General features: G+C 45.0%; 1 protein-coding gene across 4 annotated transcripts in view; it reads right to left on the bottom strand.

Moving 5' to 3' along the window:
• Window positions 1-15,131, bottom strand: part of LOC115482191 (zinc finger protein 385C-like) — a 138,709-nt gene that overhangs the window by 26,609 nt on the left and 96,969 nt on the right. For all 4 annotated transcript variants that reach the window (XM_030221792.1, XM_030221793.1, XM_030221791.1 and 1 more), the window contains one exon: window positions 1,269-1,398. In XM_030221792.1, the coding sequence (XP_030077652.1) occupies window positions 1,269-1,398 (130 nt within the window). The remainder of the gene's footprint in view (window positions 1-1,268; window positions 1,399-15,131) is intronic.

Below are 15,131 nucleotides of genomic sequence, written 5' to 3' on the forward strand. Positions count from 1 at the left end.
GTGATCCTATTTATGCACTAACCCTGCCTGGTTAGCACTGAATATCGGGTACAGTGGTATTCCTAGGGGGGCTGACACCCGGGGCGGATCGCCGATGCGCTCCACCCCCCCGGGTGCAGGGCCCCCCCCCCCGGAACAGCGCGACGCCCCCCCCCGGTGAAAGAACCCCCGATCCCCCGGCGAAAGAACCCCCCCTGGGTGCACACCGCCGGGGGGGGTGGGGGGGGGTTGCCGCGCGCCTGCCGGCTCTTCGTTTTCATGCTCCCTCTGCCCCGGAACAGGAAGTAACCTGTTCCAGGGCAAAGGGAGCATGAAAACGAAGAGGCGACAGGCGCGCGGGCACCCCCCCCCCCAGCGGCGTGCATCCGGGGTGGACCGCCCCACCGCCCCCCCCTTGGTACGCCACTGATTGGGTCCTAAGTGTGACCCACCCCCAGAATTTCGCCAACATAGCCAGCTCCCGGTTATTCTCTAACTGCAAATATTCAGCAGAGATAACCGGTTATCTCCCGCTGAATATTTGCTGACCGGTTAAATCGCTTTGAATTTCGGGCCCAATATTTTTGCATTGCAGCAGTTTCTTATTTATGAATTGAAACAAACTTCCCATGTGGCAGACTATACAAGAAAGATCACCTTGAACCAGTGGTGTTCCTAGGGGGTGGGGGTGGGGCGGTCCGCACCAGGTGCATGCCGCTGTGGGGGTGCCGCATGCGCATGTCCGTCGTTCGATCCATGCTCCCTCTGCCCCAGGTTCCTGTTCCAGGGCAGAGGGAGCATGGAACTAACGATGGACAGGCGCGCGTGCGGCACCCCCCTCCCCAGCGGCGTGCACACGGGTAGGGGGTTCTTCTGCGGGGGGGGGGGGGGGGGGGGGGCGCTGCATCCAGGGGTGGCGCTGCACCAGGGGGGAGCGAGGTGCATGGGCGACCTGCCCCGGGTGTCAGCCCCCCTAGGAACGCCACTGCCATGAACATGGCCTCAAATCGGCAATTTTATTTCAGAATAGCAATCTGAAGAAAGACAAAAAACGGGCCTAAGTGAAAAATATCAGTGTTTTTGTGCATTTTGGGTGTTTTGCATTTTTTTCACACAAACATTTTTGTATAAAAAGTTTGCAGTGTAACACATTGGCTTTGTGCTGTGATAACTGGGTCAATCTCCCCTAAAACCCACACACACAATTTTAATTTCAGGAGTGTGAAAGGTATTGCTCAGTGTCTGTCAGAGAGTACCTGCACTGTTAGGGAATCTACTTTTATTCAAACCTTGGATGGATGAGAGATCAACTGTTTTCTCTCTGCTAGTTGCTGCTCGCTTCTCTTTCTGCTTCATGGCTTCCATCGCCTTCAGCTTTCGGCCATGCTTGTGTCCTTTGTAATGAGCTTCTGCCTGGTTCTAAGAGAAGATAAAACAAATTTGCAAACGTCTCTTTGGAGAGGAGTATAACAAGCCTGTTCCGTTCCTTTAAAAAAAAAAAAACTCTTTTAAAAGAGAGGAGACCCAAGAGAATTCTGTTTTATCATTTACCTTGGAGTACATATTTCAAGTCACATTCTCTGAGGTTTTAAAGACCCCTGAGGCAGGCCTTTGGGCCGAAACACGGCCGTGTCGGGTCATTTTTTATGAGAATTTCGTCATTTTTTATGTGAATAAACATATTATTTGATATCCTTATTCATTCTCTTCACTTTTTTTCTTCATGGTTCTAAGAGAAAACATAACACACAACTCATACAAACTGTAGCTGTGTCTCACTGCTTATTTAAATTGAAGGATTTCTCTGGGAAAGAACACAATTTATTTATTTACGCTTCTTGTATCCCACTATTATCCGAAAACAAGTTTCGGTTCAAAGTGGCTTACAATTTACATTTTGGTGATGTTACAATAGTGCTTTGCAATGTGGAGAGGGCATTGCCCCAGGTACAAATAAGTACCTGTATACAATATGTAAGCCGCATTGAGCCTGCCATGAGTGGGAAAGCGCGGGGTACAAATGTGACTAAAATAAAATAAATAAAAATCTATAGTTCATGCAGTTAATCATAGAGTTTATGAAGACCAGTGGCGTTCCTAGGGCAGCTGACACCCGGGGCGGATCAGCGATGCAGCGCCCCATGGCGAAATGATACCTTCTCCCCCCCCCCCGGCGAAACGACACCTCCCCGGGTGCATTTTTACCTGCAGAGGGAACACAGAACGAGCGGCGCCAACAGGCGCTTGGCACCCCCCGCCAGCGGCGTGCACCCGGGGCGGACCGCACCCACCGCCCCCCCCCCCCCCATAGGAACGCCACTGATGAAGAGATAGATTTGAAGAGGAAAAGGCAACGGTCGCTTCTGTCGTTAGCTTGAGCATCATAGCTACTTTTTAAGCTCTGGAATTCGTTGCCAGTAAATGTTATAAAAGAAGTTAGCTTAAGACGGACTTGGGAAAATCCACTGCTTTTTTTTCTATGATAAGCAGTGTAAAATCAGCTTTACTGTTCTGGGATCTTGCCAGGTACTTGTGACCTGGGTTGGCTCAGCGTTACTGACTGGTCATGAACGCCTTGAAACAGCCCACGGTAGTGAAACTTTGGCCACAGTCGATGTGACTGACTTTGTTTGCACGTTTTTGCATCTATCGCCAACCCAGAAGCTAAGTGTGTTTTTTAAAATGTTTCTGGGATTGATCCATCAAGAACTTCCTGTAGCGTTTTTAGCAAGAGTTAAGAGTAAAGGGTTTTTTTATGCTAATGAAGAAAGTTGGACCCATTGATTTTCTCCTTACCCTATCAACATATATAAGGTGGAGGTTGGGTTACAGAGGCTTTCTCCCTTTCTCACATTTTGCAATCCACAGGAACAGTATAGTATATAAAGTACTTTGCAGTTATACAAAAGAGGGAGATTCTTGTATATTAGCTACTGTTATCTAGAACAAACCAGTGAGGCAACCACTGGAGACTGGAAAGGATGATGAGATTTTCTTATGCTGGGGTTTGCCTCATTAATACGTCTCCTCTACACAAGCTGGGGTCTTCCAGAAAGAGATTAGAGAAGCAAATACTACAGTTCTTTAGAGAAGGAAAGAACATTAAAATTATAGAAATACAAGGCAAACCAAGAAACTATAAAAAAATTTTAGAATCAATGTCATAGGTCATAATTATTTGATACTAGTAAAAAAGCCCCGTTTCTGATGCAAATGAAATGGGGGCTAGCAAGGTTTTCTTCTGTGTGCATGTGGGAGTGTGTGTGTCCCTGCCCTCTGCCCTCTCTCCCTTCCCCTGTGCTGTCTGTCCCCTCTGCTCTCTGTCCCCTCCCCCCTGGGAGTCGAGTCCTTCGGTGTTAAGTTTCCTGCTCTGTTTGTGTTACAGAGATAGTGAGGGCTTCTGCCCTCTCTCCCCTCCCCCATCTGAGTCCTTCACTGTTACAGAGAGAGCGATTTGATTTCGTGCTTTGCTGTGTTTTCCTTCACTGTTTGTGTTACAGAGAGAGCGAGGGCGGGGCAGCCACTCATGGGGAAACCGGATATCTCTCCCCCTTCACACTTCTGGCTGGAGGCTTCATTTAGAACGTTGGTGGTGCCTTTTATATATAGAGATACTGTTGTTAATCGTATGAAAAAAATGACTAAAAAAGGCAGATGTAATGTATAACGTATAAAGATGTAAGTTACAATATAAAAATGTATAAATGTAAATAACAGACCTAAAAACCAAAGAATAAAACAATAACTTTTAAAGCAACTAACCCCTCCCACCCCTCTTACAAAGCTATGCTAGCTGCAACTAAGTTTTATCAAAGCCTGAATGATATTGTATTCTATACATGAAGTCAATCTTTTTAGGAGCCATCTTAACAGAGGCGTCTCCCAGTTCTTAAATAGGGCATCCTTGATAGAGAGGATCAAATTGGAGAGGGTGGGGGTGGTGCTATATATTAAACAGAGAATTCAGTCTAATAAAATAAACACTCCACATCAAACAGATAGCAGCGTGGAATCATTATGGATAGAAATTCAATGTGTGAAGGGAAGGAGTATTCTTGTAGGGCTCTACTACCGTCCACCGGGACACAATGAACAGACAGATGAAGAAATGTTTAGAGATTAGGAAAGCTGGCAAATTGGGCAATGCTATAATAATAGGTGATTACAATTACCCACACACACAATTTTAATTTCAGGAGTGTGAAACGCAGGTCTTTTTCTGCCGTCATCTACTATGTTACTATCCTGCTTATAATCGAACGAGAAAAACGCCCAAGTTCCGACCTAAATCGGGAGATGGGCGTTTTTCTCACAAAAACAAATAAAGCGGTATAATCGAAAGCCGAACTTTGGACGCTTTCAACTGCACTCCGTCGCGGATGCGGACAAAGTTGACGGGGGCGTGTCGGAGGCGTGGTGAAGGCGGAACTGGGGCGTGGTTATCACCCGAACAGAGATGGACGCCTTTCGCCGATAATGGATACGTTTGTAGCTAGAATTTAGGGCACTTTTCCTGGACCCTGTTTTTTCACGAATAAGGCCCCAAAAAGTGCCCTAAATGACCAGATGACCCCCAGAGGGAGTCGGGGATGACCTCCCCTGACTCCCCCAGTGGTCACTAACCCCCTCCCACCACAAAAAAATGATGTTTCACAACTTTTTACTTTCACCCTCAAATGTCATACCCTCCTCCCAAGCAGCAGTATGCAGGTCCCTGGAGAAGTTGTTAGGGGGTGGAGTGGACGTCAGGCAGGTGGACCCAGGCCCATCCCCCCCCTACCTGTTACAATTGTGCTGCTTAATGCTTAGTCGTCCAACCCCCCCAAACTCACTGTACCCACATGTAGGTGCCCCCCTTCACCTCTTAGGGCTATAGTAATGGTGTAGACTTGTGGGCAGTAGGTTTTGAGGGGGATTTGGGGGGCTCAACACCCAAGGGAAGGCTGCTATGCACCTGGGAGCTCTTTTACCTTTTTTTTTGTTTTTGTAAAAGTGCCCCCTAGGGTGCCCGGTTGGTGTCCTGGCATGTGAGGGGGACCAGTGCACTATGAATCCTGGCCCCTCCCACGAACAAATGCCTTGGATTTATTCGTTTTTGAGCTGGGCGATTTCATTTTCCATTATCGCTGAAAAGCAAAAACGCCCAGCTCACACCTTGGCGAATAACACATGGGCGTCTATTTTTTTTGAAAATACGGTTCACTCCGCCCCTTCACGGACCCGTTCTCGGAGATAAACGCCCATTGAGATAGGCGTTTCTGGTCGATTATGCCCCTCCATGTATTGCTCAGTGTCTGTCAGAGAGTAGCTGCATTGTTAGGGAATCCGCCATTTTTTGAACCAGAGTGAATTGGAGACGGCGAGACCTGAAGAGCTTGGACTGTCTTTAATTATGGAAATATTCCCCCGAAGCAGCTATATTGTAGCGAAACAGGGTGACCCTGTCGAGACTTTATGGAAGTGAGGAGTACATTACACACGAGGCTGGATTCATAATATAAAGTTGGACATTTCTTCAGCTGAGATATCTTGCCAAGCTTTGGGAAATGTGTTATTTATGTCTCCTTTACAAGTGTTTGTAGAGCAATTCTACCATACCATGGTTAAGCCAGTGTGAATATTGTTTTGTGGAGTTTATTTAAAGACACATGACTGATACGGTTCCCTCATTATACAAAACGCGTGTCCTATGACAAAGAGGTGTTTCTGGGGGATCTGTTGTCTTTTTTATTTTCTCCACATTTTTTGTATTATTTTTTCACTTTGGGGACGCCATTGTTGCTTTCAAACATGTTGTATACAAGGTAGGAAGGTGTGTTTTTGTTTGATTACAATTACACCAATATTGGCTGGATAAATGTTAGTTACATCAGGGAGTGCCAGAGAGATAAAATTTCTAGATATAATAAAGACTGCTTCTTGGATCAGCTGGCCCAGGAAACAAGAAGGGGAGCCATTTTGCATCTGGTCCTTGGTGGCGTGCAGGGCATAGTGCGAGAAGTGGCGGTGTTGGGTCCCCTGGGAAACCGTGGTCATAATATGATCAAGTTTGAGCTACTATCTGGGTTGAACCTGCATAGGAAATCTACTGTAGCTGCATTTAATTTTTGAAAGAGAGACTATAATAAAATGAGGAAAATGGTTAAAAAGAAACTAAAAGGATTGGCTGCTAAGGTTAGGACACTAAGAGGGGGATAATCGAACGGGGGCGCCCATCTCTAAGGATGGCCCCTGTAAAGGGGCGGGGCAACCCGTATTACTGAAACAAGATGGATGTCCATCTTTCGTTTCGATAATACGGTCGGGGATGCCCAAATCATGAAATTTAGGTCAACCTTAAAGATGGTCGCTTTTCGGCGATAATGGAAAGCGAGGACGCCCATCTCAGAAACGACCAAATCCAAGCCATTTGGTCATGGGAGGAGCCAGCATTCGTAGTGCACTGGTCCCACTAACTGAATGGAAAAAGCCCTTACCGATCCAGAAAGGAATGGGTATGCATGAAGGAAATTGCATGCAAATGAGCTGCTCGCTGTTAGCTCATTTGCACAGGATTTCCTTCCTAAGGAGGGGAAGTGATGGCAGTTGAGGATGTCCAAAATGTGGATGTTTCTGCGAGAAGGACATCCATGCCTTTGCTATGCCTCCAGAACCCTCTTTATTTATTTGGATTTTGGATCACAAGTAGCAGCAGTGGGATTTGAACCGGCCACCTCTAGATTGCAAGACCAGTGCTCTAACCACTAGGCCACTCTGCCACTCCTCCACTCTCTTGAAATCTGGCCATCCCTGTGGGGGGCAGTCAGGGCTGCAGAGAGACAACGCTGGGCCAGGGACAAACCATCTTAAGGCCCCCCCCCCCCCCCTACACATAAGGCAAAACTGAGAAAGAAATTAGAAGGCAGTAGATTGAAAGCTGTGCATAGTTTAACTTTTTTTCCCCATTCAATACCCTAACGTAATGTGTCCGCGTACACTAACGAACTAGATCCAGCAAGCTTTCCTATTTTTATTCAGATCACCACCAAATCATAGCAACTTAACTATTCCAGAAATGTCTCCTAAAATCTACACCCTTCTCCTCCACTGCTAACTCCAGACTCCGTTCCTTTTATGTTGCTGCACCATATGCCTGGATTATTTTATACAACCCTTTGGGATTTGGATTGGCTGTTTTTCAGCTTATGTTGTATTTCCTTAATGCTCCCATTATGGAGGGAGACCTGATGTTGGTGCTACAACAACAACAGAGTAAACTTTACAAAGCGCCATGCCCGGATGGATTCAGTGTAGAGTTTTATAAGTTATTCCAGGAGCAGGTGAAATCTCCTCTACTTAATCTGTTCAATTCAATGGCAAAGTCTAGAGTCATGCCGGATTCCTTCAATGCTGCTCAAATGATAGTTTTGGATCCAGGGTCATATCGACCTATATCCATGTTGAATTGCGACGTTAAGCTCTATGCTAAAATGTTGGCTAATAGGCTGTCCAGTGTGCTCCCGGACTTGATAGTGCCTCCGCAAGTGGGATTTGTAAATGGCCTCTGCATATTACCAATAAAGTCTTAAAAGGGTTACATAAGCAATTGAGAAAGTTTGTTTGGGGGGATGCCAAATCTAAATTACCACTGAGATTATTTTTGGGCCCTTGAAGAGAGAGGGGGGGGTGGTTGGGTATTCCAGATGTTAGACGATATAACCAAGCTTGTCTACTATGGCATTTAGGGGATTGGCTTTTGGATAGACAAGATTTTACCCCTAGGCAATTAGAAAAAGATTATTTTAGCCAGCTTATACCGGCTCGTTTCCGGAGTAGCCTGTTGTTGAGACCGCTGAGAGATATCTGGAAAGAACTGACCCCCCCTTCAGGGCAATCCTACGTTTCCTCCGGGTTCAGATAATATAGTATTTCACTGATGGGCGTCCTTGGGCATAACTAGGTTAGAGCATGTTGTAGGTACGGGGGGGGGGGGGGGGGGGCGCTGTTGGGTCTGGGAAAACTAGTAGGTATTGATGTCACTTATTTGCATACCACCAATTGGCGCATTATGTTCAGACACTGCAGACTGAAGCGCTGAGAAGCGGACATAGCAGATGAATTATGGATTTTTTTAGTTCTGTGCCAGGAGATAGGCTCTCGATTTCGGGATTATATAAAGCACTATTGGTGATAGCCCCATGTAAAGATACAGATAGCATTAGAATGGATTGGGCACAAGATTTGAAACATCCGAGTCTGGCGTTAGACTTTAACAAACTATCCTCTCGTAAACCCACACTATCTGCTAATGCTAGTCTACGGGAACGTCAGTATAGAGTTCTGCATAGAGCATATATGACTAAGGAGTGGCCTAGTGGTTACAGCACTGGTCTTGCAATCCAGAGGTAGCCGGTTCAAATCCCACTGCTGCTCCATGTGATCTTGGACAAGTACTACTACTACTTATCATTTCTAAAGCGCTACTAGATGTATGCAGCACTGCTCAACAAAGCTTACAATCTAATTAGGACAGACAAACAGGACAAACAAGAGATAAGGGAATATTAAAGTGAGGCTGATAAAATAACGGTTCTGAACAAGTAAATAAGGGTTAGGAGTTAAAAGTAGCATCAAAAAGATGGGCTTTTAGCTTAGATTTGAAGACGGCCAGAGATGGAGCTTGACGTACTGGCTCAGGAAGTCTATTCTAGGCATATGGTGCAGCAAGATAAAAGGAACGGAGTCTGGAGTTAGCGGTGGAGGAGAAGGGTGCAGATAAGAGAGATTTACCCAGTGAACGGAGTTCCCGGGGAGGAGTGTACAAAATGGCCTAAAAGGAACGGAGTCTGGAGTTAGCGGTGGAGGAGAAGGGTGCAGATAAGAGAGATTTAGCCAGTGAACGGAGTTTCCGGGGAGGAGTGTACAAAATGGCCTTTGTGCGCCCTTGTGCAGGTCTTTCCTATGCATGAAGGCCATTTTCACTGCAGCCATAAAATGTCAGCAAGAGAGAATAGCCAGCTTCAAAAGGGAATATTTCTCTCTATCTCCTCACCTTTGGTTCAAGGTAGGGAATTGTCATAACCTAGGCAAAGAAAATGGGGAAAGGTTCAGGACCTCAGGTTTAGCATAGGGGCTTTTAGCCTAGATTTGAAGACGGCCAGAGATGGAGCTTGACGTACTGTAGCCAAGGGATCCTTTTACTAAGCTACCACTGCTCCTACTTATTTCTATAGCGCTACTAGACATACGCAGCGCTGTACACTTGAACATGAAGAGACAGTCCCTGCTGGACAGAGCTTACAATCTAATTAGGACAGACAAACAGGACAAATAAGAGAAAAGGACAAAGAGTAGCAAGATTCCGGAATCCCAAAGATAGCAAGATTCTGGAATCCCAAAAAGTACTACTACTACTTATCATTTCTATAGCGCTACTAGACGTACGCAGCGCTGTACATTTGAACATGAAGAGACAGTCCCTGCTCCACAGAGCTTACAATCTAATTAGGACAGAAAAACAGGACAAACAAGAGATAAGGGAATATTAAAGTGAGGATGATAAAATAAGGGTTCTGAACAAGTGAATAAGGGTTAGGAGTTAAAAGCAGCATCAAAAAGGTGGGCTTTTAGCTTAGATTTGAAGACGGCCAGAGATGGAGCTTGACGTACCGGCTCAGGAAGTCTATTCCAGGCATATCATGCAGCAAGATAAAAGGAACTGAGTCTGGAATTAGCGGTGGAGGAGAAGGGTGCAGATAAGAGAGATTTACCCAGTGCATGGAGTTCCCGGGGAGGAATGTAGGGAGAGATGAGAGTGGAGAGGTACTGAGGAGCTGCAGAGTGAATGCACTTATAGGTCAATAAGAGGAGTTTGAACTGTATGCAGAAATGAATAGGAAGCCAGTGAAGTGACTTGAGGAGAGAGCTAATATGAGCATAATGACACTGGCGGAATATTAGTCATGCAGCAGAAGTTTGAGCAGATCGGAGGAGAGAGATGGCTAAGTGGGAGTCCTGTGAGAAGCAAGTTGCAATAGTCTAAGCGAGAGGTGATAAGAATGTGGATGAGGGTTCTGGTAGTGCTCGAAAGGGCGAATTTTGCTGATATTATAGAGAAAGAAACGACAGGTTTTTAGCAATCTGTTGAATATGTGCAGAGAAGGAGAGGGAGGAGTCGAAGATGACCCCAAGGTTACGAGCTGATGAGACAGGAAGGATGAGATTGTTATCCACAGAAATAGAGAATGGGGGAGGAGGAGAGGTTGGTTTAGGGAGAAAGATAAGAAGCTCAGTCTTGGTCATGTTTAGTTTCAGATGGTGCTGAGACATCCAGGCAGCAATGTCAGACAGGCAGGCTGATACTTTGGCCTGGATTTCGGCTGAGATTTCTGGTGTGGAGAGGTGGAGTCATTAGCGTAAAGATGATACTGAAAACCATGGGATGAGATCAGAGTACCAAGGGAGGAAGTATAGATGGAGAAAAGAAGAGGTCCCAGGACAGATCCCTGAGGTACACCAACTGACAGTGGGATAGAAGTAGAGGAGGATCCACTAGAGTATACAGTAAAGGTACGCTGGGAGAGATAAGAAGAAAACCAGGAAAGAACAGAGCCCTGAAACCCAAGTGAGGACAGCGTATCAAGGAGTAGGCTGTGATCAAGTGTCAAAAGCAGCAGATAGATCGAGAAGGATGAGGATAGAATAGCGACCTTTGGATCTGGCCAGGAACAGATCATTGGAGACTTTAGCAAGCGCTGTTTCAGTTGAATGAAGGGGGCGAAAGCCAGATTCAAGTGGATCAAGAATAGCTTGAGATGAAAGAAAGTCAAGGCAACAGCGGTGAACAGCACATTCAAGTATCGTTTATCGTTTATTTATTTACTAGACCATCACTTATTACAAAGGTAAATCAGAATGGTTTACAATATAAAACAACATTAAAATGACATTAAGACAATAAATAAACATACTCTGAAATCCATTTATGATAGAAAAGCACTGCAAAAAATCAACACACATACAGATTTCACAAGCTATCTTGTATCTTGGATAGGAAAGGGAGGAGGGAGATGGGGCGATAGTTGGAAGGACAGGTAGGGTCCAATGAAGGTTTTTTAAGGAGTGGTGTGACTACGGCATGTTTGAAGACATCAGGAACAGTCGCAGTGGACAGTGAAAGATTGAGGATATGACAGATAAAAGGGATGACAGTAGGAGAGATAGTGTTAAGTAGATGGGTGGGAATAGGATCAGAGGAACAGGTAGTTGGTTTCGAGGAGGAAAGAAGATGTGTAGTTTCCTCTTCAGTGATTTCAGAAAAGGAAGAAAAGGAGGCAGGGATTGGAGGGTTGAGAGAATGGACTAAGGGAAGGAAAGGTAGAGGTGACCTGGTTGAGAATTCAAGTTTAATCTTGTGAACCTTTTCATGAAAGAACTCAGCCAGAGTCTGGGGGGAAAGTGAAGGGGGGGGGGGGGGGTTGGAGGTGAAGGCACTTTGAGGAGAGAGTTCAGTGTGTCTCCGAGCCTTTGTGTCCTAAATGTAAACAGAAGGTGGGCTCGCTCTTTCACTCTCTCTGGGAATGCCCAATGATAAAGGTCTTCTGGGGAGCGATATTTAGTTATTTAGAAGCTATAGTGAAGTCCAGGATACCGTTTACTCCCCTGGGGGCATTGTTAGATAAGTAAGAACTCTTTGCTCTAGAAAGCAAGAGAGTGCAGCAATTCATTTGCAAGGCCTTATTATGACCACATGGATGAGTACAGACCCACCGGATTATTAGCACTGGAGAAACAAACGGCATGATCTTCTGTTGTTAGAGCACCGGGGGGGGGGGGGGGGGGGGGGGGTAGGGTCCTCTCCTAAGAGAAGGAAATGTTTTCTTGGAATATGGGAATTGTATATTCAATCCTTAACCCCAAAGGCACGTAGCTTTATAGTTAATTGTCTTTGAAAATTTTGTTACTTTATTGATTAATAGCAAATTATTAAATATAAGATAGACTTGGGGGGGGGGGAGGGAGGGATTGGATAATGGTTTATGTTGTACCTCGGGAGGGTCACAAGACCCAGGACCCTGCGAGGCAATTATGCTGTTCAATATAGGGGAGGGAGGTCCAATCTGAGTAAGGATGTCTGTTAACCTGGGGGGGGGGATGAGAAATGTTTCAGTATTGGGACACGAATATTAAGCTTGGAAAGGGGGGTGGCTGCGGAGTTGGGAAGGTGGAGGGGGGGGGGGAGTTAAAACTCATAAATTGCGATTGTTGACTGTTAATTCTATTGTACCATCAATAAAAATATTTTTTTCACTCAAAGCACTATGCCTGTTATTCCAACGCACCTACATTATAGATGCCATAAACAGAATCCAGCTCTATATGTCTTTAGAAAATACATGAGAGTTCTCTACTCATTACTGCTACATAAGTACATAAGTAATGCCATACTGGGAAAAGACCAAAGGTCCATCGAGCCCAGCATCCTGTCCCCGACAGCGGCCAATCCAGGTCAAGGGCACGTGGCAAGCTACCCAAACGTACAAACATTTTATACAAGTTATTCCCGAAATTGTGGATTTTTCCCAAGTCCATTTAGTAGCGGTCTATGGATATGTCCTTTAGGAAACCATCCAACCCTTTTTTAAACTCTGCCAAGCCAACCGCCTTCACCACGTTCCCCGGCAACGAATTCCAGAGTTTAATTATACGTTGGGTGAAGAAAAATTTTCTCCTATTTGTTTTAAATTTAGTACACTGTAGTTTAATCGCATGCCCCCTAGTCCTAGTATTTTTGGAAAGTGTGAACAGTCGCTTCACATCCACCTGTTCCACTCCACTCATTATTTTATATGCCTCTATCATGTCTCCCCTCAGCCGTCTCTTCTCCAAACTGAAAAGCCCTAGCCTCCTTAGTCTTTCTCCATAGGGAAGTCGTCCCATCCCCACTATCATTTTAGTTGCCCTTTGATGCACCTTTTCCAATTCTACTATATCTTTCTTGAGATGCGGCGACCAGAATTGAACACAATACTCAAGGTGCGGTCGCACCATGGAGCAATACAACGGCATTATAACATCCTCACACCTGTTTTCCATACCTTTGCTAATAATACCCAACATTCTATTCGCTTTCCTAGCCGCAGTAGCACACTGAGCAGAAGGTTTCAGTGTATTATCAATGATGACACCCAGATCCCTTTCTTGGTCCGTAACTCCTAACGTGGAACCTTGCATGATGTAGCTATAATTTGGGTTCTTTTTTCCCCACATGCATTACCTTGTACTTGTTCACATTAAACGTCATCTGCCATTTAGCCTCCTAGTCTCCCAGTCTCATAAGGTCCTTCTGTAATTTTTCACAATCCTCTCGCGAGTTACGACTTTGAATAACTTTGTGTCATCAGCAAATTTAATTACCTCGCTAGATACTCCCATCATTTATAAATATATTAAAAAGCAGTGGTCCTAGCACAGACCCCTGAGGAACCCCACTAACTACCCCTTCTCCATTGTGTATACTGCCCATTTAACCCCACTCTCTGTTTCCTATCCTTCAACCAGTTTTTAATCCACAATAGGACATTTCCTCCTATCCCATGACCCTCCAATTTCCTCTGTAGCCTTTCATGAGGTACCTTATCAAACGCCTTTTGAAAATCCAGATACACAATATCAACCGGCTCCCCTTTGTCCATGTTTGTTTAAGTAAATTGGTCAGGCATGATTTCCCCACACAAAAGCCGTGCTGACTTGGTCTCAGTAATCCATGTCCTTGGATGTGCTCTGTAATTTTGTTTTTAATAATAGCCTCTACCATTTTCCCTGGCACAGATGTCAGACTCACCGGTCTATAATTTCCCGGATCTCCCCTGGAACCTTTTTTAAAAATAGGCGTTATATTGGCCACCCTCCAATCTTTCGGTACCACGCCCGATTTTAAGGATAAATTGCATTATCACTAACAGAAGCTCCGCAAGCTCATTTTTCAGTACTATCAGTACTCTAGGATGTATACCATCCGGTTCAGGAGATTTGCTACTCTTCAGTTTGCTAAACTGCCCCATTACATCCTCCAGGTTTACTGTGAATTCAGTAAGTTTCTCTGACTCGTCCGCATGAAATACCATTTCCGACACTGGTATCACACCCAAATCTTCCTCAGTGAAGACCGAAGCAAAGAATTCATTCAATCTCTCCGCTACGTCTTTGTCATCCTTGATTGCCCCTTTTACCCCTCGGTCGTCCAGCGGCCCAACCGATTCTCTTGCCAGCTTCCTGCTTTTAATATACCAAAAAATTTTTTACTATGTTTTTTTTGCCTCTAATGCTATCTTTTTTTCATAATCCCTCTTGGCCTTCTTTATCTGCGCCTTGCATTTGTTGCTGCTTGTTATTTTCAGACGGTTCCTTCTTCCATTTTCTGAAGGCGTTTCTTTTAGCCCTAATAGCTTCTTTCACCTCACTTTTCAACCAGGCCGGCTGTCTTTTGGACTTCCGTCTTTCTTTTGTAATTCGCGGAGTATGTTTGGCCTGGGCCTCTAGGATGGTACTTTTGAACAGCATCCACGCCTGTTGTACAGTTTTTACCCTCTCAGTTGCCCCTCTAAGTCTTTTTTTTTACCGTTCTTCTCATTCTATCATAGTCTCCTTTTTTAAAGTTAAACGCTAACGTATTTGACTTTCTGTGTACAGTTACTTCAAGGTTGATATTAAAACTGATCATAGTATGATCACTGTTATCAAGCAGCCCCAGTACCATAACGTCCCTCACTAGATCATGCGCTCCACTAAGGACCAAGTCTAGAATTTTTCCTTCTCTCGTCGGCTCCTGCACCAGTTGCTCCATAAAGCTGTCCTTGATTTCATCAAGGAATTGTACCTCTCTAGAGTCTGTATTTGGATAATTGAAGTCACCCATTATTATCACATTGCCCATTTTGTTTGCGTCTCTGATTTCTTTTATCATTTCTGCGTCTACCTGCTCATCCTGGTGAGGCGGACGGTAGTACACTCCTATCACCGTTTTTTTCCCTTTTATACATGGAATTTCAACCCACAATGATTCAAAGGTGTGATTTGTGTCCTGCTGAATTTGTAATCTATCTGAGTCAAGGCTCTAGTTAATATACAATGCTACCCCTCCACCAGTCCGGTCCACCCTATCACTACGATAT

The sequence above is a fragment of the Microcaecilia unicolor genome, chromosome 12 (assembly GCF_901765095.1).
Source record: "Microcaecilia unicolor chromosome 12, aMicUni1.1, whole genome shotgun sequence".
NCBI lineage: Eukaryota > Metazoa > Chordata > Amphibia > Gymnophiona > Siphonopidae > Microcaecilia > Microcaecilia unicolor.